Raw genomic sequence first — 25,312 nt, forward strand, 5'->3', positions numbered from 1 at the left:
GCCCCCGCTCCCACCCCTGAGCTACCTGGCCGAGCCCGCCCGGCTTTGCGGGGACTTTGGGTCCCGGGGCGTTAAACTGAGAGGGGGAAATTGCTGAGCCTTTGGCACGGCCCCCCGGCTTCGCTGAGCAGCGCTGCTCGCCCGGCTGAGCACAGGGACTGAGGCAGGGCTCTGCTGCCAGGGCTGCTGCCCTGCGGCTTTCCTTCAGAAAATGAAATGAAAAAGAAGTTGCCTCTCACCCTCAGGCCCAGCTCCCGGGGGCATTTCTCCATCCCAGAGCCCCAAAGCTCTGCAGAGGCAGAGCAAGGCCAGACGGGATCACCATGTGTGGAGCTGGCCTGAGCTGGGCCCAAGGGTGTCCTGGCCATGGTCCTGGACACTCTGCTCGCCCCAACACCCCTCAGGTAGAGAAAAAGAAATACTTTTGCAGTAGTAAATTGAGCAGCTGGTCAGAAAAGGAGAGATCTGGAGTATATTCATCACCCTGCCAAGGGACAGCAGCTGGGCCGGGGCTGGGCGGCACCTGGGGAGGCCCGAGGGGCGGGACATCACCTGAGAGCTGTGTCCCCAGGGCACACGGGGCTGGGCAGGGCGAGCAGCAGATGCAGCAGCAGCCCGAGTGCCAGTGGGCTGTGCTTTTGTGATTCAGAACAGGCAGCATTTCTTTTTCCCAGTGTTTTAAGGCTGCATTTGTGTTTGAATGCCAGCGGGATTTGTCGGTCGAGCCTAGGCTGCTCTCCACCCGGTTTATACCTTCCCTCGAAAATCCTGGCGTCCCAGCCAGGCGCTGGACAAAGCCAGGAGCACAACGGAGAGCAGCAAAGCTTGCTGAGGAGGAGGTTTCTCACAGCTCTCACCGCCGGCCTGACCAATATTAGTTGAAGCCCATTGAGAGGGAGCTGGCAGGGGTCCCCGGTGGGTCCAGCGCGGGATGGAGTGAGAGCCTGAGCGACACGGGAAGGGGTCGGGGTCCCCGCGTGGTGACAGCCCTGGCACACGGGGCGGGGACGGGGCCGTGCGGGCCCTGCTGCGGCTGTCAGAGGGGCACAGCCAGCCCGGCCGGGGCTGCGGGGCTGCCTCTCCCGGCGCACCCACTCCTGACCCTCCTTCCCAGCTCCTGCAGGTGGTCCCTTCCCAAAACTCACCTCTTTTTTCCCTTTTTTTTTTTTTTTTTTTTTAACTGTTTAGCTGCTTTTGCGGCTCCAGGATTTTATGGATGGAAAGCTGAAAGTAATTAGTGCCCCTCCCCCGCTTCCTGTTGGGAAAAGGAAGAAAAGCACACACAAGAGCAAACCCAAAACTTCCTGCCCTGCTTAATAATCGAGTAATGAGTCCAACTCGGCTGGGAAAGTCAGTTTATGCCGGGTGAGCTCTTAATTAAAGAAGGGCCGAGCAGCAGCTCTGCTGACTTTACAGCCACGCATCTCCCTGCTCCGAGCAGCCCCTGGGGGAGGCGGGGAGCCGGAGCCCGCGGGCTGCAGGGATGAGAGCCGGAGGGAGGACGCGTGTCCCTTCATTCATGGCTGGAAGCAAGGTCCGGGAGGTGGCACCGAGGAAATGTGGGCAGAACAAAGCCCCAGGCCCTGGGGGAGGCAGGCAGGAAGCCTGGCTGCGGTCCCTGAAGCACTCCAAGTTTGGGGGAGGCTGAGAAGGTGCAGGTGGTTTGGGGCACTGGGCGTTTCATCCTGGCAATCCTGGAGGCAGCCTGGCCCTTGGTGCCCCCCAGGCGGGGACAGCCCCTCCCGTGGCGGAGCTCTCGGTGACAATGGGATGTGCCGGCTCTGCTGCCGCACCACCCGCACCGGTCATCCCCCGGGGCTGGAGCGGCTCGGGGTCCCGCCGAGAGCCGAAGGAGCTCTGCCACCCCCGGGGGACAGAGCCCTGTGCTGCGGCAGGGACCTGCTCCCCAGGGCGTGCTCAGGGACACGGGTGAGCCACAGGGGCTCCAGCAGCGCCCCGGGGACACCAGCACCCACCCGAGCGGGCTGGGAGGGACACAGAAAGCTCTTGTGCTTTCTCCATGGAGATCTCTGCACCCCCAGCCCGCCCCAGGGCACAGCTGCCCCGGCCCTGGCAGGAACTGACTTTTCCTCTCCACACATCCCCTCCGGCAAACGCCACTTTCTAGGCACCTGCAGCCAGAGGCCGAGAGCGCCGGGTGGGAGGAGAGCTGAGCTCAGCACCCGGGTCCGCACGTTCACCCCAAGCACCCACAAAACCCTATTATAAATTAACGATTTTATTGAATATCAATAAATTGTATATCATTATATAAAAAGTTTCATCAGTACAAAATTGTGGCACAAAAATATAAATACCAGTGTACCTTTGAAATGTAAACATCCTCTTTGTAATGATTCCATGAAAACAATGTCCAAAGAAAGATGCATTCAGGAGGCACCTGTCAATACCCATAAATAGGGCTTTTGGCACACACCTGTCGATGGACGGCCTTGGGACAGGCCACCATTGTATCAGCTGACAAGTGCCTGCTATTAGTCACAGTTCTCTTGAAAAGCAGTTGTTAAGAGTCATATTAACAGGTGCTTGAGTGCATAGCTGCTCTGTAAACAGGGCTGGGGTTTGAAATGGCTACCCCTGCCTTTCATGGACACTGTTAATCTCGCAGGCATTGCAAATTGTCATTGTGCTGGGGAGAAGCAGCTGCTTCACAACTACTGGGATACTGTATTATTGCATAGTTACACCTTCTACAGGCGGGTTATATACACTCGGGGTACGGGGGGAGTGTCTTGTCCTTCATAAAAAAAATACTGGTTCTTAAAAGTTACCAAGTGGTTATGGTGTTACAAAAAAAAAAAAAAAAAAAAACCCAAACAAACTCCCTCAACAAATCCAACCCAAAAGCCCCAACCCCCCAAGCTACATGGTGGCAGTGTTCAAGGGTGCAGGTCCAGCCCTGCAAGGTGCCAAGTGCCTCTGGCTGGGGGGCACCTGCCGAGGGGCTGGGACAGGACCGTGACCCCCGAGTTTCACACGCTCAGCACGGAGTGCAGGCCTGCACCCCCAGATGCCAGGGTGGGAGAAGTGGTCACAGCACCAAGCCTGAGCTCAGAAAGCTCTCAGGCACACGGTGGGGGTTCTTGGGATGTCCTGCACAGGGCCAGGAATTGGACTCGATGATCCTGACGGGTCCCTTCCAACCCAGCATCCTTCGTGATCGGGCTCTTGCATTGCACTGGAGGCACCAAGTGAGAAGTGTGAGGGCCCAGAGGAGCAGCGTCCAGCCCGGTGCACACTGCAATGGCCATGGAGGAAACTAACTCCTACAGAAACTAGTTATGATATGGGTATTTGTGATGAGAGAGGCCTGGGGAGCGGAGTCCTCAGCGAGAGCCAGAGCAGCCCGTCTCCTCATGCTTGTGGAGCAGCGACATGCGGGAGAAAGTCCGGGAGCAGGTTTTGCACTGGTACTTCTTTACATCTGAATGGGTCTGCAGGTGGGCGCGGAGATTAGAGCGGTCAGCAAAGGCCCGGTTGCAGTGTGTACAGGAAAAGGGCTTTTCACCTATGGGACAAAGAGAAACGCTCCCAATTAACCAGTGCATCAACACATGGGGAATATCAAAGAAGGAGCCATTCATTAGCCAAAGTTTGTGCAGAGCACAGTGAAAAGAAGTGCTGGCTGTCATTGTTCCGGGGAAAGCCGGGTATGTACGGCATTGCTTGGGGGAGAACTGCCAGCTTGGGAATTGTGTGCTCCTGAAAAACCTTTCCTGTGAACCACGGAAAATTAATGCTGGAAACATCTGCAAGCAGCACGGCAGTCGCACAGACAAACGAAGACAGGATCCTCGTCGGCTGCGCGGAGCCAAGCGAGGAGCTCGCAGCACGGCAGGAAAGCCGAGCGCTGTGTGTTAATTATATCATAGCAGGCAGCGGCTGCGAGGCGCCAGCCCAGGGTGAGTGGAGCTATTTCCTCTGCCGAGCCCTGCGCTCCCCCTTCTCCTGCCCGGCTCGCATTGAAAAGCCTGGCCAGGGCGAATTCCTCCCAGAAAGACTCTTTTGGAGGAAACAAATGTGTATGCTCAATTTGGAAAGCACAATTAAGTCTACCCGGCTTCCTTCAGCCATCATCTTTAGTACGTTAAGAGGGTGTGAAATCGGTGCCAAGTCACAATTACACCGTCCCACGGCCCCACAAAGGATGCTCGGGAGATGCTTTGTCGGGGCGGCCGCGGCAGCGGGGTGGGCTGCAGCTGCGCGCCCGGCCCCGCGCCAACAGGTGCCTCCAGCACCTGCCCGGGGCCGTGCCGAGCTGGCCGGGCACACCCCGGAGCGGCCGCGCCCGGAGCGGGGCTCAGCACCGCCTCGGGACCGAGCGCTGAGTGGGCAGCGGGAGCCCTAGCTGGGGGCACGGAGGGATGCTTTGTGCGCGGGAGGGGGGCTCCTGCAGTCTCACAGCCCACTTTAGGGCTTTGTTTTGGAGAAGCGTGTGCCGTGGCTGGTGGGCCGGCACAGATTTACAGGCTGGGCCTTGACCCTGCGCTCCATTCCAGCCAAGAGGATATTTAAAGGACATTTTCGAGAGATGTGCCAAGGGGGTCTGGGAAGCCCTTATCTTCCCAGATAACACCCGGCCCGCCGATTCGCTGGGGCAGTGGAGCAGGGAAGCGGGAGGTGATAAGGGAGGGAGGGAGAGGGACAAGAAGGGACATTACCAGTGTGCGTCCGGATGTGGCCCTGCAGCAGCCAGGGCCGGGAGAAGGCCTTCCCGCACATCTTGCAGACGCAGGGCAGCGTGTGGCTCCGGATGTGCATCTTGAGAGCCCCCAGGCTCACGTACTCCTTCTCACAGTACTTGCAGCTGAAGGATTTCCTGGCCTGGGCGTCGCAGTGCAATTGCTTGTGCTTGGAGAGCCCGGCGAAGGTGGAGTACGCCTTGGCGCACTGGGCACAGCGGAAGCGCTCGGCGGCGGCGGGGGCCGAGGCCGGGCTGGGGGGCCCCGAGCTCTTGCCTTCATCCTCCTCGCTGGAGAGCGCCGTCAGATCCAGGGCGGGGGCAGCGCCGCCCGCAGCCTCGCTGCCCGGGCCGCCCGGGAACAGGCTGGACAGCAGCCCCGCGTCCCACACCAGCGGAGGGTAGTAGGCTCCGGGGCCGAGCACCTCGGGCGGGGGGATGACGGGCAGCGGGCAGGTCTCGTAGAGCAGCGGGGCGGCCAGCACTGCGGGAGGTAGCAGCGGTCAGCGGGGCCCGCGGCGCGCCCGGAACGGGAGCGGTGGGGCCCGACCCACCCCCGCGGGCTCGGTGGGACCCCATCCCAGGTCGTCCCTCGGGAGCCCTGAGCCGCACCCCTGAGTCGAAGGAGCAAAGGGATCCCAGCCCCACAACGGGAGCCCAGAGCCGCAGCCCCGGGGCAAAGGTGACCGGCCTCACACCACCGGGACCCCGCGGCCCTGCCCGCCTTGCCGCAAGGGATGGGGTGAAGAGAACCCCACGCTCCCGCCAGCTGCCGGCACGGGGAGCTCCCCAAGCACCCATGTGCGCCCCATGAGGGAGCCACTGGAGCCACCGACATCCCCGGGGTACCAGGGAGCGGCTCAGCATCCCGGGACACTGGATCGCGCGCCACAAGACGCACAAAACTGAAACGAACTAATAAATCCGCAACCCTGCAATAGTCGGTCAATCCCTGCCCGATCCTGTGTGGAACATTAGGGAGATCCCGCACCGGAGCCCCCGCCCCACCCCGCGGAGCGCCCCAGGTGCACGGCCCATCCTGTCCACGCACCGGCCTGGCTCTCCAGCTCGCTGTAGTTGGGCTTCTTGCTGGCCGAGAAGTGCTTCTTCACCAGGAAAGAGCGCGGCATCTTGCAGCCCTGGTGCCGCCGCCGCCGCGGGGCCGCGGAGCTGCCGCGCCCCCTGATATGGGCGCGGGGCCGGGGGCGCGGCTCGGGGCGGGCGCGGGGCCGCCCCCGGGACCGCAGCCAATGGCCGGGCGGGACGGGGCGGGCACGGGCAGGTGTCGGCCCCGCCGCCGGGGCTGTGCCGTGCCGTGCCGAGGGGACGGAGCCCGGGGGCCGCTCCCACGGTGCGGCCGCGCTGCCCGCCCGGTGCCAGAGTACGAGCAGCCGCTGCTGCTGATGCTGCTGCCCCTGCCGGTCCTGGCTTCTCTCCCGGGCGTTTCCCCGGGCCGTGCTCCCGCGGGTCCGGAAGCCTGGACTGACCCACAGCCCGTGCCCGACGCGGGCAGAGCGGCCGTGCGGGCTGAAGGAAGGCGCTGTGCCTGGCTGGGACCCCCGCACCCCTGCTGCCGGTTCTTCCCCTTCCCCACGGCTGCGGGCTGCGGTGCAGGGTGGGACAAGCCTCTGTCATGCCCCGCTGGGACACAGCCCTGCGGTGAAGCACCCTTCACAGGTTAGAATCCTCTGGGAAGAGGCAGTCACTTTTGAAGCAGCGGGATGGATGCGGCGCAGCCCTCGGTGACTCCCTCCCGCTGCCAGGGGTCAGGAGCACCTGTCCAGACACATTTTTTTCTGCTGGGAAGGTTTTGGGCAGCGCAGCCGCCTCCCCAGCAAGCTCTCTGTTCTCTTGCCTGCTGCCTTTCCCTGACTCTTTTCCACGGGCAGGGCGGGTCACATAGCCCCGCTGAGGCACTCGCTCCCTGTGGCTTCCCGCTCCCAGGAGCCATGTGCCCATGGGAAGGAGCCCGGGCACGGCCCGCGGGTGCTGGGGCAGAGATGTAGCAGTCAGAGAGCGCAGCCTGCGCTCCCGGCTCATGCCGTCCCTAGGGCTCACGGGGGGTTTCCCCGCTGGAAGGGCTCAGGGCACGGCTCCAGCCACCTGCTGCAGAGCCGCGCTCAGCTCCGGGCCAAGGCAGCTGCTGGCGGCTGCCGCAGGAGGAACAGGTCCTGCTGGGAATGCTCCTCCGGCCCTGCCACTCGGAAAAGGGCCATGTGCTGGCCCACTCGTGACTCAGCCGTCACACATCACACATGGCTGCGCCAGCCCCGCCTGACCGCATCTTACTGTTTAGCCACAAGGACACGAAATGCAGAAGTGGGAGCAAAGCTTTCCACTGGCACGGCTGCAGCGCAGGGACTGAGCTCACCGTCAGCCTGTCCTCAGGGCAGGAGCAGCTCGGAAAGCCTGTCCTGCCAGCCACGCGCATCCTGCCCAGACCAGACGCATTTGCAAACTCTTCCCCTGCAGCCATGTGCTCTGGTGCGGGATCATCCCTCTTTTGCTGCGAACGGCCCGTGGCTTTCAGCAGGTGTTTGGTTACCTGCAAAACTCATCCCTGGATCAGCCTGAAGTTCAGGAAGAAAAGTGCCCCGGAAGGCCTTGGGGGATACAACTCACAAAGGTCAGGTGCTCCCGTTCTCGGGGTGCAGAGGTGCCGCTGCCCGGGCGGGCAGGGGGCGGCACCGGGGCTGTGCAGGTGCCTCCCCCGGCCCGGCCGCTGCCCCCCCGCGCTGCTCCACCTGCCGCGGATATGGTTACAGCGGGGACACTCGCACGAGGAACACAGAGAGATGGTTTTCTGTTCTTTCTGAAATGGTAATAATCAGATCTGTTCCAACCACTGCGTGTGGAAACTTGCCTGTGCTAGGGGAAAAAACGAGATCAAGGGAGAAAGCGACCTGACCTACCTGTGCCTGTGAGCCAGCATGACAGGGGACAGAGAGCAGGACGCAGGGGAGGGGACGCTCGGCAGTGCTTCACGGGCTGGAAGTGGCAGTGAGTTTCTCGACCGTCCCGTCCCACCCTCGCCATCAGCTGAGCCCCAAGGTGCTCAGAGCAGACCTGCCACCAGCCCGTGGCACAGTTCCAGTCCCAGACGCACCAGGACCGGCCCAAGGAGCTCACAAATACACTTCAACCACCTCCAGAGCAACAAGTCTGCTGAAAAGTCTCCTTTTTACTTTCCTGGCCCCACGTCTCCATGAATATCTGGCTGCAGAGCAGAGCTCCTCCCGCCAAGGGAGGCTGTGGTGGGAAGAGGAGAAGCTCTGGCCATGGGACGCGGTGTGAACCCTCACGGCAAGGCTGGAGAAGCTCCCTGAAGCCCACGGCGGAGGGGGCTGGGGCCGAGCCCTGCGCCGGCAGGAGCGAGCCCCGCTCTCTCGAGATGCAAGACCTCCCTCTGCCGTCAGCGGCCCCGAGCAGCCGCCACCGCTCCGGGCTCATCCCCGGGCAAGGGACCCTCACTCATTGCACGGGGCATTCAGGCAGCTCCCAGAAGCTCCACGGAATTATTGTTTTAAACCCCAGCATCTGTAAAGACAGAATAAACGTGAGAAGGACTAGAAGAGAGATCTAAGCCAATAGCAACGACACCAATTTTTCACTAAGTGCTGAGTATTTTCTGGAGCTTTGGGGAAGGAGTAAGGAAGGAAAAGCGAGTTTTCATAGTGGTTTCAACATTTGTACCACCCAGAGAATAATGTAATTTACCCATGAATTGAATGAAGCACAGACCAATGCAACTGTAACACAAAGCTGTTTTGCTGCAAAAACATCCCTCATTTGCTTTTCCATGACTTAGCACAGCCTTGGTTTGTTAATCCTTTGACAGGTGGGCTCACCGTAAGTGTCCAGTACAGATTAAAGAAAATTTGCTGTTCTCTTTTCAGTCGGGTGACATGAAGACCTGGAATACAGCACAGATCTTTGGCAAGATCTCGTTTTACAGCCTAAGGAGACCATGGGGATTTACCGCTGCAATTCCACATGGAGCAATGCCTGTGCATTAGGAAATTAATGCTGACAACAATTTATCACAACTATTAAGACCAGTCCTTGTCTGGAGACAAACTTGATAGAACAGCTCAGCTGCAAGTCCGGCTCCTCCCATTATGTCTCCCTGTGCTAATTGCGCTCCTCGGGCTGACTCCTTGTGCCAGACACGGGGAATTTCACAGCTCTGGGCCGGCCCGATTGCATTATCGCCACAATGCGGCTGCAGGATCAGCTGCTGACGAGGCGCGAGCAGCACTGCGCCCTTCCCGGGGACACCCACCGCCTTTGGGAGCCCCAGCTGCTTTGTCCTACATCAAGGCTTGCCCACCACCCGAAGATGAGCAGAGGCTGTGCACAGCACACAGGTGCCTCCCACCCGTGCCTTTAAATCCATCACGAGTCTCAGTCGGGCGTGCCCCAGCGAGTGCAAACACTCTGGGTGCTCAAAGGAAACACGAGGACCCCGAGGGAGAAATGACAAGAGCTGATACAAAGGTAGGATTTTATAAATTAAATGGCCTTTATTTGTAACTCATCTTCAGAAGTCAAAAACATGACAAAGTAATTGCTTGGAAGCTTCTAACTGCTCCTTGAACATTTTATCGGAGTTGCATGGAAGTGCACTTAGAACAGCAGCAGGAATCTGGATTCCTGGCAATGGGCATCGCCAAACTGCCCTGTGACCAGAGCCCAGAGATCCCCACCCAACCCCCAGGAGCCCATCACCCCTCTGCAGGCCAAGCACTACAGGAACACCCCCAAACGCAGCACTTGCCCCACAGAACCAGGGGGCTCCACATCTTCCAGCCCCACAGCCCTGGGCTCCCAGTGCCCACGCAGGGGCTCAGGGTGGGGATGTAACAGCTCCTACCACGGCAAAGAAACACAAACCCCAAGGGCAGCAGAGGTGCCAGAGGTCTGGCTGCACACAAGGCTGAAGCATGAGGTTTTAGCTGGAGTGTGTTTCATTATTTTCAGGGTAAGGCTGTGCTGCCGTCTGCAGAGCACGATGGGAGGAGCTTACTGCTCAGATCAATTAATTAGTACTGAGTTCTGGGGTGGTGCAGGCCCACTGTTCCAATTCCAACACCTGCATTGGACATCTCAGCACTCTGATTTACAGGTTCTGGTCAGGTGCCTTAGATCTCAGCAGCTCCACTTGAACTTCTTGAAAGCATCACACTAAAATTAAGGAATCTCCACGGTAAAAGTGTAGGCTTGAACACAGAGTATCCACTGACTAGGGGCTGGAACTGTCCTGCTTTCAGGGCTGTATTTTACTTTTCCTTGAAGGCTACACCTGGCTCTACACACACACTGCCCGACAGCAAACAATCCAAGTACAGCTTCAGCCACTTCAGGAACATTTCAGTGAAGAACAGGAATTCAAAATACCTGATAAAATCTGTGATGCAGAAAGGAAGTACTATGCCAACACTATGAATTACTTGTAATTTTCCCACCAGCTTGACTTGAGTGATGGAAAATCCAAGAACATACATGAAAATTTTAGTTTAGATAGAAAGCCGAGGTATTGGAAAAAACCTTCTGAATTCCCCTATCAGCATAAGGCTTAAAATTACTAGGAAACCAGTTTCAAACCCACCAATTTAATCATAAAGCCAGCAATTTTGATTAATATTTGCTAAGATAGTTAAAAAATTATGCATTTTAACTAAGACCAACACTAAAGATCATTTTCCAGGCTAGAAATTACAGTAAGAGTATGGAGGAAAGTAATCATCATGCATAGAACTGAAGTATTTTGAACTAGTTTTTACACAGTGCAAAGATTTCCTAGGAAAGTTTGCACACTCATACTGAAGATATGTTTTCCATACAGTTGGGAGGCTGCCTGTAAGGACTGAAACACTGGGAAACATTATGGAATCACAGGTATCAGAGGTCACTTAAATGAGAGCTGGTCTGACAGTTACAGTTAGCACCTGAAGTCTCACTAAAGGGGAACAGAGCTACCAGTACACCTCACATACAATCACTTGAGATATGTAAATGAGATTGGGAAGATATTTATTAACTAGTTCAGGCCATTCCATTTGGAATGATTTTGATTTTAGACAGTCAAATAAACACAACCTCCAAAGAAACCTATAGGCACAGGTAAAGGAAAAAGCCTTGGTTCCCATGTGTTGATCTACAGTGAAACTGAGTCTAAGCAAGTAGAAAAATGGGGCTGGCAGGGCTGAATGTCAGAGACCATGATACCAAAAGACTGAATGGTACAGAAATATCAAACCAGGATTTAAAACTGAGATAGGATTAAAGTCTTCTGTACTTCTGGATGCCTGAGTTAATCTTGGGATGTGCAGGGAGAACTGCAAGGATGCTGGGCATTCCCCCCTCGTGGAAGCTTGGGTTTGCAGTAAATCCTCTGGCTGGATCACTTATCCCGCAGAGAGCGCATCAAAACCTGCGCCATCATATCATCTTCATCAGCATCATAATCCTGGAACAGAGCAGAGATAGCGCCCCTGCAGCAGCCACGCTGCCCAGTGCCCGTGGCACTGCAGAGCTGCAGGTCCCTGGGCAGCCAGGGCACAGCACAGCAGGGCCAGGGAGCCCCAGGAGGCCTGGCTGGGCAGCAGGGAGCGCACACCTACCACAAAGGTGTCGTAGGAAAAGCGATGGCGCCTCTGCAGGTGCTCCATGAAGTTAGCACTCCTGTAGTTGGGGTCCCCCCACGGCATTGAGGCACAAATTGGGCACACCTTCAACAAAAAAAGCCAGTTAGGTCCAATGCTTCAGTGCTTTGATGCTGACAGCAGAAGGGCAGGACAGCGTGGGGGAGCGCAGCTCAAGGTTTGTGCTGTCACTGTTCTGTATGCAAAGGGATGGCCAGTAACTTGCTGGGACATTGAATGCAAAAACCTCAGATGACCCTGAATAATTTTAATTCATGTCTTAGATCCCTGAATGGAATGGCCCTACTCTTCTCCCACGTTCTGAAAATCAGAATTCATTAAAGCCTCTTGCTTTAGAAGATTTCAGCCTTATTTCACAGCGGTAGGAAAGTTTCCTTGGTCTTCTCTGCAAAGGAAAAAAGGAACTTCTCTTCAAGAGAAAAAAGGAACTAAATTTTCCTGAAAAATCTGGAATTCCAAAAAACTTCCCAGAAAAATGAAAGTTTCCAATTCAGTTCCATATTTTGCAATTGCTCTTACATAAGAGGAAGTATCAGAGATAGATTACTAGAATGATACACTATTTTTTGCAAGCATTTCCCCCAACAGTTTCTAGTATTTTCTTGCTGAAAACAAGGGGAAAATTAAATGTCTGACTTTAAAAAAAAAATTATATTTTCTTGCTTAGTTGTGTGTAATTAACTTTGAATGTGTGCCATTTTTCAAGGATGAAAAGAGAATGTGGCCCAGCTGCAGTGGGTGTGGAGACCAGAGAGCCACAGAAAGGTGACAGCAGAACCACAGCAGGCTTAGAGGCATGACCAGCACAGCCACACTGACTGAACAGCAGAAATCACACCTACTTAATTCAAAAGTCTCTAACTCATTGTTTCACAGGGCTTTAAGACCAGACTTCACTGCAATTGTTGCACCAAGACTTTTTATTACCACTTGTTTTGCATCCATGCTGTGCAAAGCTTTGCAGTGTTCAACCAGCCCTTCTTGATCAAAGTTCTTCTCGCTGCAGTACGGGCACGGGAAGGTGAAGCGATTCGGGAAGCTCCTGGTGGGGGAGGAAAGGTGATTTACAAATACAGGTTATTCAAGGCAATCATTGATGTGTGCAATTAAGGCTAGCCAATTTTAACAATCACTTTGTGAACTCCTAACAGTATTTTAGGGAACTCAATAATTAGACTGAATTACCGTTTTTCTGCAAATGTTCTGAGTGCCATTGATCACCTTTCTCTCAAATGCCAGGGCACCACCCACAAGAATGCACTGCCACCAACTCCCACTTCCCTCCTTCGTGGGTGAGTACAATCAGGAGACCACGGTATTTTAAAAACCAGCTGCATCTACAGAATGCCCTGATCTTAGAGACGTCCCAGCAGAAGCAGCAGAGTTTACCTGGGCACAGCCAGCTGCAGGAGCAAGGCTCAGTTTTTAACTACATAAAAACCAGCACCCAAACTGAGCAAAGTGGTAAATTCTGCTTTTACTTCAAAATTCTTTCTTGAGCCAGAGAAGCACAGGAATTCAGGGCAGAGGTGTTACCTGGTGCTGTGGAGGGGCTCTTTAGTGACAGCTTTGACACCTTCCATGATGTAATTCTGGTACTTGGAGCAGGAGGCTGCGTGGCTGCGCATCTTGGACAGGTACATCTGTGCAGGCAAGAGCAGCACAGCAGGTGAGCCCAAACCTCCTGCACCTCCTGACACACGTTTAAACAACAGCAGCTAAGATGTAACCCCCAGCAGCTTTCAGCAGAAGGGCTACAGCAGAAACTCCAAATACTTCTGCTGGCCAAGCAGAAAACTTTTGAGACTATGGGTCAGCTCAGCTGTAACTCTGCTGTCTGTGGTATGTCACCATACAACCCTGCTACAGCAGCAACCTCCCACTGCCACTTAAAATCAGAATCTTTCATTTTTAATTCATCTCCTGAAAAGGTAACAACAAAAAACTGTGGAAAGAATGTCAACATCTGGGTGCTGCCTAGATCAAACACCTTCAGCACATATCAGAACAAACACTTTGACCTGATTTTGCAAAAGCTGAGGAGGAAGCAGCTTGGTGGACACATCTCGTGTACTGAATTTCCAAACACTTTCATACTTTTTTATTGCAGCCGTTGCAAGTGGTTTCTGTCGTTTCAATTTGCTTTTCCAAGTCCAGGGCTCTGCTCCCAGGTGACAGGGTGCTGCGGCACACCCCACAGACTGGCTTCTTGGGCTTCAGGCATTCCTGCAGGCACGGCGTGCAGAAGCTGTGAGAGAGAGAAGGAGCAGATGGTGAGACAGCCCACCCACAGTGCCCACTGCCCTTGCACAGCCTCTGCCCAAAGGAGTAACAAAGCCTTGACATTCGATAAAGAAGGGTAAGAAGCACCTGGGCATGAAGGATCCCAGGCTGTCACACCCAGAATTGTTTGCTGTTGGACAGTGCTCTGTGCCCTCGGCTTCCAGACAGAATCATGGAATAGTTTGGGCTGCAAGGTCCCTTAAAGCCCATCCAGAGCCACCTCTGCCATGGCAGGGACACCTCCCACTGCCCCAGGCTGCTCCAAGCCCCAGTGTTCAGCCTGGCCTTGGGCACTGCCAGGGATCCAGGGACAGCCACAGCTGCTCTGGGCACCTTGTGCCAGGGCCTGCCCACCCTCACAGGGAGCAATTCGATCCCAACTCCCAAGCTCAGCCTGCCCTCTGACGGTGTGAAGCCGCTGTCCCTTGTCCAGCCATTCCATGCCCGCATTCCTCAGGGGAGACGGGAAGCGAAAGTGGAAGAACACTGGCTTCCTTTCCTCCCGCTTTGCTTTCGTTTTCTCCCTTTAAGGCCGCTCTAGCCCTGCCCTGCCCTGTCCTGCTCAGCCCCGCTACCGGGGCGCAAAGCAGCGTGCGGAGCCCCTGCCCTGAGCCCCGCCGGGGCCCGAGCCGGGGCCCGAACCGCGGCTCCTCCCGAGGCCCCGCAGCCCCCGCCCCAGCCCCCGCGCCCCGGCCCGGCGGCGGGCGCTCACACGTGTCCGCAGGGGACGCGCACCGGGCAGTCGAACACCTCGAGGCACACGGGGCAGGTGAGGCGGGACAGTGGGTCCGGCCGCCGCTCCGGGGCCCGTGACGGCCCGCCCGCCGCCATCTTCCGCCGCGCCGCCAGGGGGCGGCCCTGCGCACGCGCGGCCCCGCCCGGCCCCGCCCCGCGCTGTGGGCGTGACCGAGCGTTGTGGGCGTGACAGGGCTGTGGGCGGGGCGCACCGGGCGGGCGGGGCCGCCATCTCCGGGCAGCTGCCGGCGGGCAGGGCCCCGCGCGGTGCCAGCGCCGCTCCGGGCACGGTGGTGCTCTAACGGCCGATGGTGTCACAGTCCGAAGCCGTTCCACGGCCGCTTCTCTCCCGGCTCTCCCTGGAGCACGGACCCACCCCTTGAGCCCCGCCCCAATGACGTCACGCGGCGGAAGTTCTCCCGCCCCGCCGTTCACTTCCGGGCCGCTGCTGCCGCCGCCGCGGCCCTGCCCGAGCCGTGAGGGCGGGCGCGCTCCGTCCGCGGCACCGGCCGGGCCTCTGCGGCTCCGCCGGGGCAGCGCGTCGGGACGCGGGGCAGCATCCCGGGCGCCGGGCTCTTCCGGTGGAGCGGCGGCGGGTCCCGGCAGCGGGTCCCGGCGGCGGCGCGGAGCGGTGAGGGACGGGACAGGCCGCGGAGCGGGGGCTTACCCCCGGCGGGTGGGCGGTCGGGCGGCGTGGTCGCGGCACAGCGGGGACGGCGGGGCGGCCGGGGGCGGCGGGCGCTCCCGGGGCCGGTGACGCCGCGGAGGCCCAGGCGGTGCCCGGGGCTCCTCGCCCCGGCTCTGCAACAAGTGTCCCGGGCACGGAGCGGCCCCGGGCACGGAGCGGCCCCGGGCGGGCGCCAGGCGGGCGGGGGTCCCCGGGCTGCCCGCGCTCGGCGCCGCTCCTGCGCCGCTCGCAGTCGCCGTGTCCGGGAGCCGTTCGGCCGTTCGGGGCCCCGGGCGCGGCGGGAACGGCTGAGCTGCGGGCGGAGGACGCACCGTAGGAGCAGGGCGGGTTTGCCCTGTTGTGCCCTGCTGCTGCCCAGGGTTTTGTACAACCCTGCGGTCAGAGCAGTCGGTTCTCTCGGGAGAGGTTTGGCCCTGGACATGGTTAGAAACGTTCTCTTATCTCAACAGCCGGCACTGGACTCGGATCAGTTTCTGTTCTCACAGCTCCGGGAAACGTTGGCCTTTGGCGTGAGCACCTTGCGGCAAAGCAGCCTTGTTCCTCTGTGCGTTCTGCCAGCCGGGGAGCTGCTGAAACCTATATTTATCCGTGCCTGCTCACATCGTGAGCTCTCCAGAGCCTGTAACCATGGATGTTGCTGCTGGGTGGGCTGCCGGCACGGGGAGGCCGTGCTGCCCGCGGCTCTGTGCTGGAGCAGCTCTGGCAGGGCTGCCAGGCTGTGCTCTGGCACAGTGTGCTGTGCCCTGGCTGGGGTGGCAGGCACGGGGCACAGTCAGGGCTGGCAGGGCTCTGGGAGCCTCGATGACAGCTGGGGCTCGCTGACCCTGCTGTGCCTCACGTGTGGCCAGGAGCTGTGTTTGGTGGCTGTTGGCAGTGGGGATGGCAGGGCTGTGGTGCTGAATGCAGCTCTTGCCAGCACAGGATCACTCCGTGTCCTGGGGGTGTTCTGCTGACGTGCCAGACAAAGATCTCTCTCTGCAGTTCTCGTGTGCAGCTCTTCTTGCCAAGGAACAGGCTCTGCTGTCTTTGTCCACAGACTTCATCCTGCACAACTTGCGGAGGAACGTGGGGAGGGAAGGGACTGCTCCTGGCCCTTATGCTCAGATGTTAATTTAGCACTCCACATTTCCTGTGATTCACAGCCTGTCTCTTGACAGGAGCGCGTGTGCCATGGAGGAGAAGCAGAACTGCTACTTAACTTTCCCCACACGGGGCTGGCACTGAGCACAGCCTTTCATCAAGGAATGTTAACTGCCAGGCTGCTGATTTTGTTGTTTGTTTCCCTGGCCTCTTGGTTGTTGGTGTTTTGTGTTTTGGTTCCTTCAGTTAGGAAGTTATTTTCCTCTAACACGAGTGGTGATCGGTGTTCCAGCAGCTGCAGTTAATAGTGGGTGAAGAGTCTTTTCTGACATGCTGTTTGAGACTGACTACATCTGAAACAGAGCACTGAATTCTCCCAACTCCTCTCCCCTCAGGTCAAGAGCTGGTTTGTCTTTTCATGTAGTAAACAAAGCCTGTGGTGTGCTTTGTGATCACAGGTTGAGGCATTGCAGGAGGAGTCTGTTGGCCTGTGAATTACCTTGCTTCTGGTAAAGCAGCATTTGGGAGATTCTTTTGTCACCAGCTATTTCAGCTCTGTGCTTGAGCTCAGTGCTCTGGAAATGCAGATCAGTAAAGCCATAAAAACAACCATCCCTGCAAACAGAACCATACCTGACAGAAGCACAGAAATGGTTTTACTCAGTTCCCATAACGCAGCTGAAGGGGGCAGGTGTTTCTTTCTTGCTGAAAAGATCCCAGTGGTGTTTGCAGCTGCCAGCTTTCAGCTGGAATTTGGGCTGTGGCTTGCAGCAGGTGGGAGTGGGTCCTGAGAGGTGGCTGCAGAGCGGCCCCAGCTGCACTGGGGTACCAGCAGGAGGAATGTCAGTGAAAATGTTAGCAATCAAAAGGCAAAGTCAATAAACCTGCTCAGCCTAGGGACAGTCCTGTGCCACAAGAGGCGAGGGGGAAAAGCAGATGCTTTCACAAAATGGGCAGGGACCTGGAAAATGGGTGGGGAATGGTGTTGGAAAGCAGGACAGTGGCATTTCTGTGGCTCCTGTGCCTTTTCAGAGTCCTGCAGAGGCTGTGAGGGAGCTGCAGCTCTGTGACCGTGTTACAGAGCCCCAAGGGGCAGGGCATGTCTGGGGTGTGTGCACCTGGCATGACTTGTGTTTGTTTTCAGTTTTTATTCCAGGCCAGTTGCCATTGCTGAAGATTCCTAACACCAGATACCCAACCCACTGCCAAATAACCATGAACGAGAGGAGGTAGCTGCCCCCAGCGGAGGGAAAATCTGATTTCAATGGATACAAAATATAAAGACGATTTATTTAGGAAGTATGTACAGTTCCACGAATGCAAACTGAATGCCTCTGACAACAAGCAGCGTCCTATTAACGATGAGTACTTGCGAGTGGCAGCAGCAGCCTTACTTTGCCTTCCCAAAATTGATCCCTTTTATAGATTCCGGTTGATAAAATTTTACGAGATGGCTGAAAACTCACTGAGATCTGTGAAATCCTCAAGTTTACATTGTCTCCATAGTGCATTCAACATGCTTGAGACAGTTGGGATTAATCTCTTTCTGTACCCCTGGAAAAAGGAGTTCAAAAACATTAAGGTAAGACTTTTTTATGTAGCCAGAGTGAGAACATGATTTATTTTTCTTTCTGTTAATGCATTTAATTTGTTTCCTTTAAAGTCTTCTCTTTTTTTTTTCCATTTATAGCATTTTATATATATATATATTACAGTAGGTAAACAGAAGCTATAGGCAAGTTCCTGTGTAAAATAAGAGAAGTTTGAGACATGAGAATATCTGATGAGAGTATCCCAGAGCAGAAGTACAAGCACTTTCTGCAATTAGAGTGTGTATAAAGTAGGAGAAGAACTTATTTAAGGTTGTTGTTCATGGGGAGGCTTTCACTGTGGTGAGTGGTCAAGCTGGATTTGAGCTGACTGAGTTTGATTTGTCTTGCCACAGCTGTTAGTGGACACAAGTATTAAACCCAGGGCATGTGTTCAAGTGGGTGCTTTGCTGAGGTTCCCACAAGTTGTATGATAATGGTGAAGGAACTGCAAAGGGGTTGTTTTCAGAGTAACTTTGATCTGCTTGTCAGTGCTCAGTTCCTGATGTTTTGATTTTAAGGTGCTTTCAAATGTATCTACCCAAGGCAGGTTCCCAGAGGGAAAAGTGGGATCTCACTGCTGGTATTGGGTGCTGCAGTTGAGTTTTGTGTTTTATCTTTTGCCTGTGGTGGGCAGACTGCTCCTGCCTGCATTCAGAACAGGCTGGACTGGGCTAAGCATATTCCTCAGGTGTGCCAGATGCTGAGGGGATTTCAGCTTGCAGAAACTCATGTCTCTGCTTTTGGGGCTCTTTTAGTGGAAGTTTAAAAATTAAATTAAATAAAACTAACGTTTGAAACTGCATAGTACCAGTACACAAAGAAGGGTGCACCTCAAGCATGTTTAAAGCTGAATTGGACTTCGGCACTCCTGCAGTAATTCTGAGTTCCTGTTAGCTCCAGCTTGTCCCTGCGTGGGGTAGTTCCCAAATCCTGGCCATTTTGCCTTTCATGGTAGACTTTTGTAAATTCAAACGTGTCTGGTATGGATTAAAGTAAACGTCAGTGCAGAGCAGAGTGATTTAAATCACCAGGGAGGACATTATGCTAATCAGGATTTTAAATTGAATGAAAACTCTCCTACTTTGAATTTCCCTCATGTGGAATTTCCATCTGCTGAGCAGGAGGGATGCAGAAATGGAGCTCATCTTGCCAAGGCAGTTGCATGTGTTCAGAGTCGTTATTGTTGTATTTAATTATATGGTCTCTGTCGCTGAATTATCTGAGCATCTCGTCCACCACTGAATTTGTAACCTAGTTTTCCTTTTATTCCCCCGGGCCCCTCAGACCTACACTGGACCCTTTGTTTATTATGTGAAGTCTGCTCTAACGGAAGATGACGTGAGGCAGATTCTGAACTACATGGGCTACGTCCAGGAACTGGGAACAACGTTTAAGCTCAAAGAGCAGGTCGACGCCATTCAGGTGAAAATGATTTCCTTTGAGCTCTTCCTGGCCAAAGTGGAATGTGAGCAGCTTCTGGAGATCCACCTGCAGGTGAAGGACAAGGGTTATTCCGAGGTGGATGTCGTCCAGGAGCGCAAGAGCAGCAGCGAGGACGTGCGGGGCTGCTCGGAGGCCATGCGGCGGCGCCTGGAGTGCAAGGAGAGCCTCAACACGTCCATGGCGCGCATGGTGCTCCAGAAATCCGCCAGCGAGCGCGCCTCCAAGGACTACTACAAGCCAAAGGTCAGCAAGCCTTCCAAGTCAGTGGATGCGTATGACAGCTACTGGGAGAGTAAGAAACCGCCTCTGATGAGCTCGCTGAGCCTCAGGAAGGAGCCGATTTTGGTCGATGCGGAAGATGACATTAAAGATGAAATCATCCGTCCCTCGCCCTCTCTGCTGACCATGTCCAGCTCCCCACACGGCTGTTCAGATGAATACTTGCCAACTCCCTCTCATCACAATGGCATGCTAAGAACAAATGTCCCTTACAGCTCCTATTTTTCTGCTCAAGAGGACTTAGATTTATATACTGACCCTGATTCTAGAAGCGTGTTAAATTTTAAAAGACAAGATGCTATTAAGCCTGATGTATGGCTGTTAAAAAGCGATGCCAACCCTGTTTACCACAAACGCACCCACCTAGCCAAAGAGACAGCTTCCTCCAAGTGCCAGAACTGTGGCATACCCTGTGGCGCTTCTGTCTGCCAGAAGTGTGACAGCCTGTTCGGCTCGAGGCAGGAGTACCCGGCCGTGAAGCAGAGCTCCTACTCCATCAAAGCCCTCCCGAGCGATGGCTTGTCTCCTGCCTCGGCTCTGAGGGAGAAATCTCAGTACACGGCACAGACTCAGAGCCAAGACAGAGCTGCTCAGTTTGGTTCCAAGCCCAAGCCTTCGGGCTCCTCGCGCTGCGGCTTCTGCAACCGCTCGGGAGCGGCCAACACGTGCACCTTCTGCTCCAAGGTCTCGTGTGACTCCTGCCTCAGCGCCTACTACTACGACCCCTGCTGCAGGAAGAGCGACCTGCACAGGTTCCTGCCCAACAACCAGCTGAACTACAAATCATCCCAGCTGTCCCACGTGGTTTACAGATAGACTGGAAGAGTCTGTTTGGGAAGGGAAGGGAAGGGGGAGAGGAAAGGGCTATCCTAACTAATGTTCTGACTCCACACTGACCTCTTGCCAAAATCACATGTCCAGATATTTGGAACCATGGTTCAGTGATCAGGTGCCAGTTCTTGATTTTTGTGGCTTCACAGATGCTGCAGATCCATTAGATTTCATGCTGCTATAATTTAGATAACTCCTAAATGAGCATTGCTTTTTAACTTACATGGGGGAGAAGAGCACATTTTTCCTTAAAACTTGGCAGCTGTTGTATTTTTAAAAAGTGACATCATACCTTCCTATTATATCATATCTTGCCCAAATAAAACCAGGCAGTATTTGAAAATAAGATCTGAGAATTAAGATTCTCGTTTTCTATGAGTGATGAAACCACTGCCAGTTCTTGACAAAGTATGACTTCAAAATGTGCAGGAAATATGAGAATGGCTTGTTTTGCCAACAAGGACTATTTTTTGATGTGTGTCTGCATTTCTTGATCTCCAAAATGCAAACACCGTGACCTTTCTTCCTTTTGTCTTTGTTTCCTCCTTCTCCCCTTCTCTCCTGGTTGTTTATCTCGAGCTTATATAACCTGAATCTGGACAATATGTGCTTTATTTTCCAGTGTTGCCAATATCATCCTTCTGGGTTTCGTTGTATGGTGTTTTAAAGAGGTGATCTTGTATCTGTGTCACTCAGATGATGCCTGGAGTTTTGTCCTCTCAGATGAGTGTCCATTTTCTTTCTGTTGCACATGGTTTAAGTACTGTTCTTTGTACTGTAAATAGGTGATTTGGAAACAGTTTATTTTTAATAAATATTTAATATGTTGAGTTCTTAAAAGTGGTAGAATCATTATAACTATGAAGTCTCTCTGGGTTATTTGTTCAGGTGACTTTTTGTTTTTCCTTGTACTGTATTTCATAGCTTATTTTAGCCACTGTGGCAAAATGATGTTCTTGGCTCTGATCAATTCTTGGGTTTTAATCTGACTTTTTTTTTTTCCTCTGATAAGGCTGGCGCTCATCTGAGTGGAGTCTTGTCTAAGAATTGCAGGATTTTGCTCTCAGTGCACGCTTTTTCTTTGTGGTTATGGAAATTGTAAGTATCAGTGTTCTGCTTGCTCCCAAATTCACTGCCAGTCTGTCTGTAGTGTAGTCCAGCAAGTAAAGCACTGGCCTGGTTAAAAATCAGAGCTCATTTGTGACTCCTGTTCAAGTGAACCCATCGGTTACAGATGTGAATCAGATGATGACCTTTGTCTCTTGCTATAGCACTTGGGAACCCTGGCTGAGAGCCAGGACTCCCTTGTGTTGGGCTCTGTACAGTTTGACCCCCAACCACCACCTGGTTATGAATAGACTTTAGTTTTTTATTAAAAGAAAACCCATAAGAATCCTAACTCCCTTATTCCAACTATAGCTAGTTAGCACAAAGTATCAGGCAATCTAATCTGATGTGCGGAATTAAATGTGTTTAAAATATCTGTAAAGAACTCTAGCTGAAATGTAAACTGTAGTCCACTTTGCACTGAAATTATTCACTTTGGGGTTTTTAATCACTGTTAGAGTCTAGGCTTCTCAACTTCAATGTCCATCACTCCCTGTGTGACAGGAACATGCATGAATGATCGTTTGTCTTACATTTTTTGGGGTGGGAGGGCTTCAGGTAGGTAGAGGGGAAAATTACATAGGCTAGTGTTGTAAAATAGCTAAAATAATTTAGCCATAACTGGGTGTCAGAAGCATTATGGAAATAAGATGAAACCTGGGTCTTACAGAGGGTTGAGAACAAAAAGTTACTGTCCAGTTTGCACTAAGAAACAAAGTGAGCAAAGTGTGTTTAACAATCAGGGAAATTCTGAATCAAGGGACTGCAGCTGAGCGTAATGTCAAGGGCAAGTACTGCCCTGCTGACCCTGAGGGTTGGGTGAATATTGTATAAGTGAACGATTTTAAGGTTTTCAATCTTGTATGTTTTTTATAAATATATATATATATATAAATATGACACAAATGTAGATACATTATGTATATAGTGAAGAATTTAAAAACAATTTTACTATTAAAATGCAGTCTAAGGGTGGTTTTAATTTTGGTGGTTATTTGGGTTTTGTTCACCTTCTGCAGTTTCATGCCTGTTTGGCTGCTCTACAGTGTATCTTCTAGTTCACCAGTTCAATTTCCATATGGCTCCTCACACTACAGTGAATAACTAAAACTGTGATGCCACGTAATTTTTATGGTGACCAGGGCAGGGGCTATACCTGCTCTGAAAAAGAGAAGTCCTCTGTATATATGTCATGGAATCCTGTAGTACAAGCCTGTGTTGAATTGAAGTGATACCATGCTCTATTTTTGTGTATCTTACTGTATGAGGTTGCTGTGATTGATACAGTAAAATATATGCGAATTTAAAATGCAGGTGTTTCGCATCTGATTTGTTTAAATTAATTTATGTTTTGAAGGAATTTAAAAATAAAGAGGCCTTTAAGAAAAGGCTTCACTCTATTCTTAAAGTGGCGTGTGCATGTAGCTGTCTGTTCCCAGGTGCGTTTGCATGCCGTGAGCCGCTGCTTGCAGGGTCTGTTCATGCGGGGCTGCTGAGACAAATCCCCCCTTGGTTTGCAGCCTGAGCAGCATGACTCAGTGCTCATGGAGCATGTGAGCTGCTCTGGCAGCAGTCTGCAGCAGGCTCAGGTGGGGTGGCAGCAGGTTCTGGGCCATGTGGAGCTCTCTTTGTGGATCCCAGCCTTGGCTCTCCGTAGCGTTTGCCTGACGAGCTTCCCGAGCGAAGCTGCATCTCCCAGAAGATGTGTGATGCTGCTGAGGTACATTTTGGCACTTGAATTGGGCCTTCTGGCTCCTTTTGCATCCTGCTAGCTCTGGAGCAGGAGAACTCCTCAAGTTCCAAACGAAATAATTCCTTTTGTTTGCTCCTTGTGTTAAAAAGCATGTCAGGTGAATGCTGAAGTGCCCATTCTATGAGTGTTTCATGGTTGCTGGAAGTACCAGGGAGGATTATAAAAATCAAGCTCCAGGTAACAAAAATGTTCTTGCAGGAAATCTTGCCTCACACCGTGATGCTTCTTGAGCTGACATATTTCTGGTGCATACAAAACAAGCCTGTAAGCTGTCTTGCTGCCTGGCATCTCTGATTACAGACCTCTAAGCTTGTTTGCTGCTTTGGCTTTCAACAGAAGCTTAAAGGTTCCATACACGGTTAAGTAGTTTAGACTTGATTTGAACTGACAGCTCCTTAAAGTTATTTTCTGGAAGATGACTGTAGGTTACAAGCATTTAGTACACATTGCTAACTATGCTGTAGAATGTTTTTAGGGGAAGAGATTCACCTTTCCAGTATTTGTTTAAAAACAGGAGCTAATCTGAGCATGGTAATAATTAATACACTGCCAGAGCGACTGGGAGAAAAGCAGGAGGTGACTTTTGATGTACCTGGTTTGGCTCTGAAATCAGAGTGAATTAGGCCTTCCAGCATGATCATTACCATGGTATCTCAGCAGCAACTGGGTTGGGCTGCGAATGTCCCTGTTTGTTATTTCTGAAGGGTGTTCTGTGATTCCTTCTGAAAATCATGGGCTGTGGCTGTGTTTGTCCAAGACTGTAAGTACTTTTCTTTTTTACAGTTGATCATATTCCCCTGGGAAAGGTTTTCTGTAACTAGTCTTGCCAGTCTGAAAATGTAGGGGCATGGGATCAGTAACTGAGGCGGTTTGTGGTTTTGCACTCCTGCACCCCGCTGTGCAAAACCAACTTGGGGCAATGTGGAAATGAAGAGGATGCAGCACATCTTAGAGTGCTGGGAGGAAGGCAGAGGGTTAAGGCCCTTGATGAGACAGCAGCTCCTTTGCCTCCCAAACCCTGCAGAAAGCCACAGAACAGGCTGCTCCACACGAGGAGAGGGTAGGAAAGCCAGGGAGCAGCTGCTGCACAGCTCTCGCTGTGTGTGCCGAGGGGCTGCTCCACGGGCACCAGGCTCTGCGCTGGCACAGCCGGGCACGGTTTGCTCTGGGGCTCTGTGGGCAGCCAGGGCTGCAGTCCCTGTGCCAGGGCAGCACCGGGCACCTGCCTGCCCCCAGCTCTGAGCCCGGCTCGGAGAGGCAGCTCTGCTCCCGGGCTCCTGTTGGAGCTGTGGCACGAGCGAGCTGTAAGCAGGGTTAGTGCTCAGAGTGGGCACTGCCTACTGCCCTCCTGCCACTGGGACAGGCTCTGGGAGCTCGGGCACGGGGGAGAGCTGTCCCTCTTTTGGAACCAGCTGCTTTGCTGCCCTGACCTCCGGAGGAGAAAGGATCTGCTGCCCATAGGAGATCCTGAAGGAGGGCAGAGGCTGCCCCTTGGCTCCTGCTATTCCCTAGGGTAGAGCTGCCCAGGCTTTTCCAGAGGCAGGCAGAATGATTCTGGCCCTGCAGCCACGGAACAGCAGGCTTGGGGGCTTTGCTCCCTGCTGCTCTGTGGGGTGCCCTGCTCCCCGTCCTCTCTGCTGGCAGCAGCAGCTCTGGCTCCTGCTGCTGTGGCTGAGCAGAGGGGCTGTGAAAGTCGTCTTGACACCCAGCAGCCTCCTGTGTCAGGCAGGGACTTGCAGTGAATGTGGAAAGGCTTTGTGCAGAAAAAAGGCAGACAGGTGGAAATGTTCCAGATAAAAATGAAACAACCTGCTCTGGCCCTGGTTTTTTTGGGTTTTTTTTTTGTTTTGTTTTTTTTTTTTTTTGTTTGTTTGTTTGTTTGGTTTGGGGTTTTTTTTGTTTTTTTGGTTTTTGGTTTTTTTTGGGGGGGGGTTTTGGTTTTTTTTTGTTGTTGTTTTTGTTTGTTTGTTTGTTTGTTTGTTTTTCCCTTGGCATCAAGAAGAAATTTCTTTTCTAGAATTCAGAGTTTGGGAGGCCCTGAAGTAATTTTGCAGGGAACTTTACATGAGGTTAGAGATTGCTTTAATTACTGATATTTCCTATTGATGAGATCTTTTCTGAGTGCTGCAAATCCTGAATGTGAATGATGGTGAT

The 25,312-nt window shown here is 53.5% G+C and overlaps 4 protein-coding genes across 5 annotated transcripts; 1 reads left to right on the forward strand and 3 right to left on the reverse strand.

Annotated features, from left to right (window-relative positions):
- Positions 1-2,223: 2,223 nt before the first annotated feature.
- On the reverse strand, positions 2,224-5,877 carry SNAI1 (snail family transcriptional repressor 1). Its single transcript, XM_030232137.2, has 3 exons — positions 5,754-5,877; positions 4,683-5,186; positions 2,224-3,529 (listed from the first exon to the last, which is right to left on the reverse strand). The coding sequence occupies exons 1-3, from the start codon at positions 5,830-5,832 to the stop codon at positions 3,348-3,350; spliced, it is 765 nt and encodes a 254-aa protein (XP_030087997.1). The 5' UTR covers positions 5,833-5,877; the 3' UTR covers positions 2,224-3,347.
- A 3,323-nt stretch (positions 5,878-9,200) lies between these two features.
- RNF114 (ring finger protein 114) lies at positions 9,201-14,530 on the reverse strand. 2 transcript variants are annotated; one of them, XM_030233374.2, is made up of 6 exons: positions 14,363-14,530; positions 13,465-13,615; positions 12,904-13,010; positions 12,295-12,409; positions 11,326-11,433; positions 9,201-11,171 (listed from the first exon to the last, which is right to left on the reverse strand). In XM_030233374.2, the coding sequence occupies exons 1-6, from the start codon at positions 14,479-14,481 to the stop codon at positions 11,106-11,108; spliced, it is 666 nt and encodes a 221-aa protein (XP_030089234.1). In that variant the 5' UTR covers positions 14,482-14,530; the 3' UTR covers positions 9,201-11,105. The 2 variants fall into 2 exon arrangements, with proteins under 2 accessions (XP_030089234.1, XP_050837949.1); XM_050981992.1 differs by lacking the exon at positions 14,363-14,530 and adding an exon at positions 14,049-14,138.
- Positions 14,531-14,611: 81 nt separating this feature from the next.
- On the forward strand, positions 14,612-22,718 carry SPATA2 (spermatogenesis associated 2). The gene is made up of 3 exons (XM_030233013.2): positions 14,612-15,016; positions 17,298-17,735; positions 19,030-22,718. Exons 2-3 carry the CDS (start codon positions 17,418-17,420, stop codon positions 20,281-20,283), a joined length of 1,572 nt encoding a protein of 523 aa, XP_030088873.1. The 5' UTR covers positions 14,612-15,016; positions 17,298-17,417; the 3' UTR covers positions 20,284-22,718.
- LOC127060318 (serine/arginine repetitive matrix protein 1-like) lies at positions 14,817-15,494 on the reverse strand. Its single transcript, XM_050982302.1, has one exon. The coding sequence runs from the start codon at positions 15,492-15,494 to the stop codon at positions 14,817-14,819; it is 678 nt and encodes a 225-aa protein (XP_050838259.1).
- Positions 22,719-25,312: the final 2,594 nt, after the last annotated feature.

This window comes from Serinus canaria, chromosome 20 (assembly GCF_022539315.1).
Source record: "Serinus canaria isolate serCan28SL12 chromosome 20, serCan2020, whole genome shotgun sequence".
NCBI lineage: Eukaryota > Metazoa > Chordata > Aves > Passeriformes > Fringillidae > Serinus > Serinus canaria.

What these genes read in the sequence shown, in the direction of transcription:
- SNAI1 (XM_030232137.2), bottom strand. Translation starts at nt 5,832, where the DNA reads ATGCCGCGCTCTTTCCTGGTGAAGAAGCACTTCTCGGCCAGCAAGAAG. An exon ending in CGAGCTGGAGAGCCAGGCCG is followed by an intron (nt 5,187 to 5,753) that starts GTGCGTGGACAG and finishes TACCTCCCGCAG; the next exon opens with TGCTGGCCGCCCCGCTGCTC. An exon ending in CCACATCCGGACGCACACTG is followed by an intron (nt 3,530 to 4,682) that starts GTAATGTCCCTT and finishes TTTGTCCCATAG; the next exon opens with GTGAAAAGCCCTTTTCCTGT.
- LOC127060318 (XM_050982302.1), bottom strand. Translation starts at nt 15,494, where the DNA reads ATGTCCAGGGCCAAACCTCTCCCGAGAGAACCGACTGCTCTGACCGCA.
- RNF114 (XM_030233374.2), bottom strand. Translation starts at nt 14,481, where the DNA reads ATGGCGGCGGGCGGGCCGTCACGGGCCCCGGAGCGGCGGCCGGACCCA. An exon ending in GCAACGGCTGCAATAAAAAA is followed by an intron (nt 13,011 to 13,464) that starts GTATGAAAGTGT and finishes TTGCCTGCACAG; the next exon opens with ATGTACCTGTCCAAGATGCG. An exon ending in TTTCCTACGACACCTTTGTG is followed by an intron (nt 11,172 to 11,325) that starts GTAGGTGTGCGC and finishes GCTCTGTTCCAG; the next exon opens with GATTATGATGCTGATGAAGA.
- SPATA2 (XM_030233013.2), top strand. Translation starts at nt 17,418, where the DNA reads ATGGATACAAAATATAAAGACGATTTATTTAGGAAGTATGTACAGTTC. An exon ending in AGGAGTTCAAAAACATTAAG is followed by an intron (nt 17,736 to 19,029) that starts GTAAGACTTTTT and finishes CGGGCCCCTCAG; the next exon opens with ACCTACACTGGACCCTTTGT.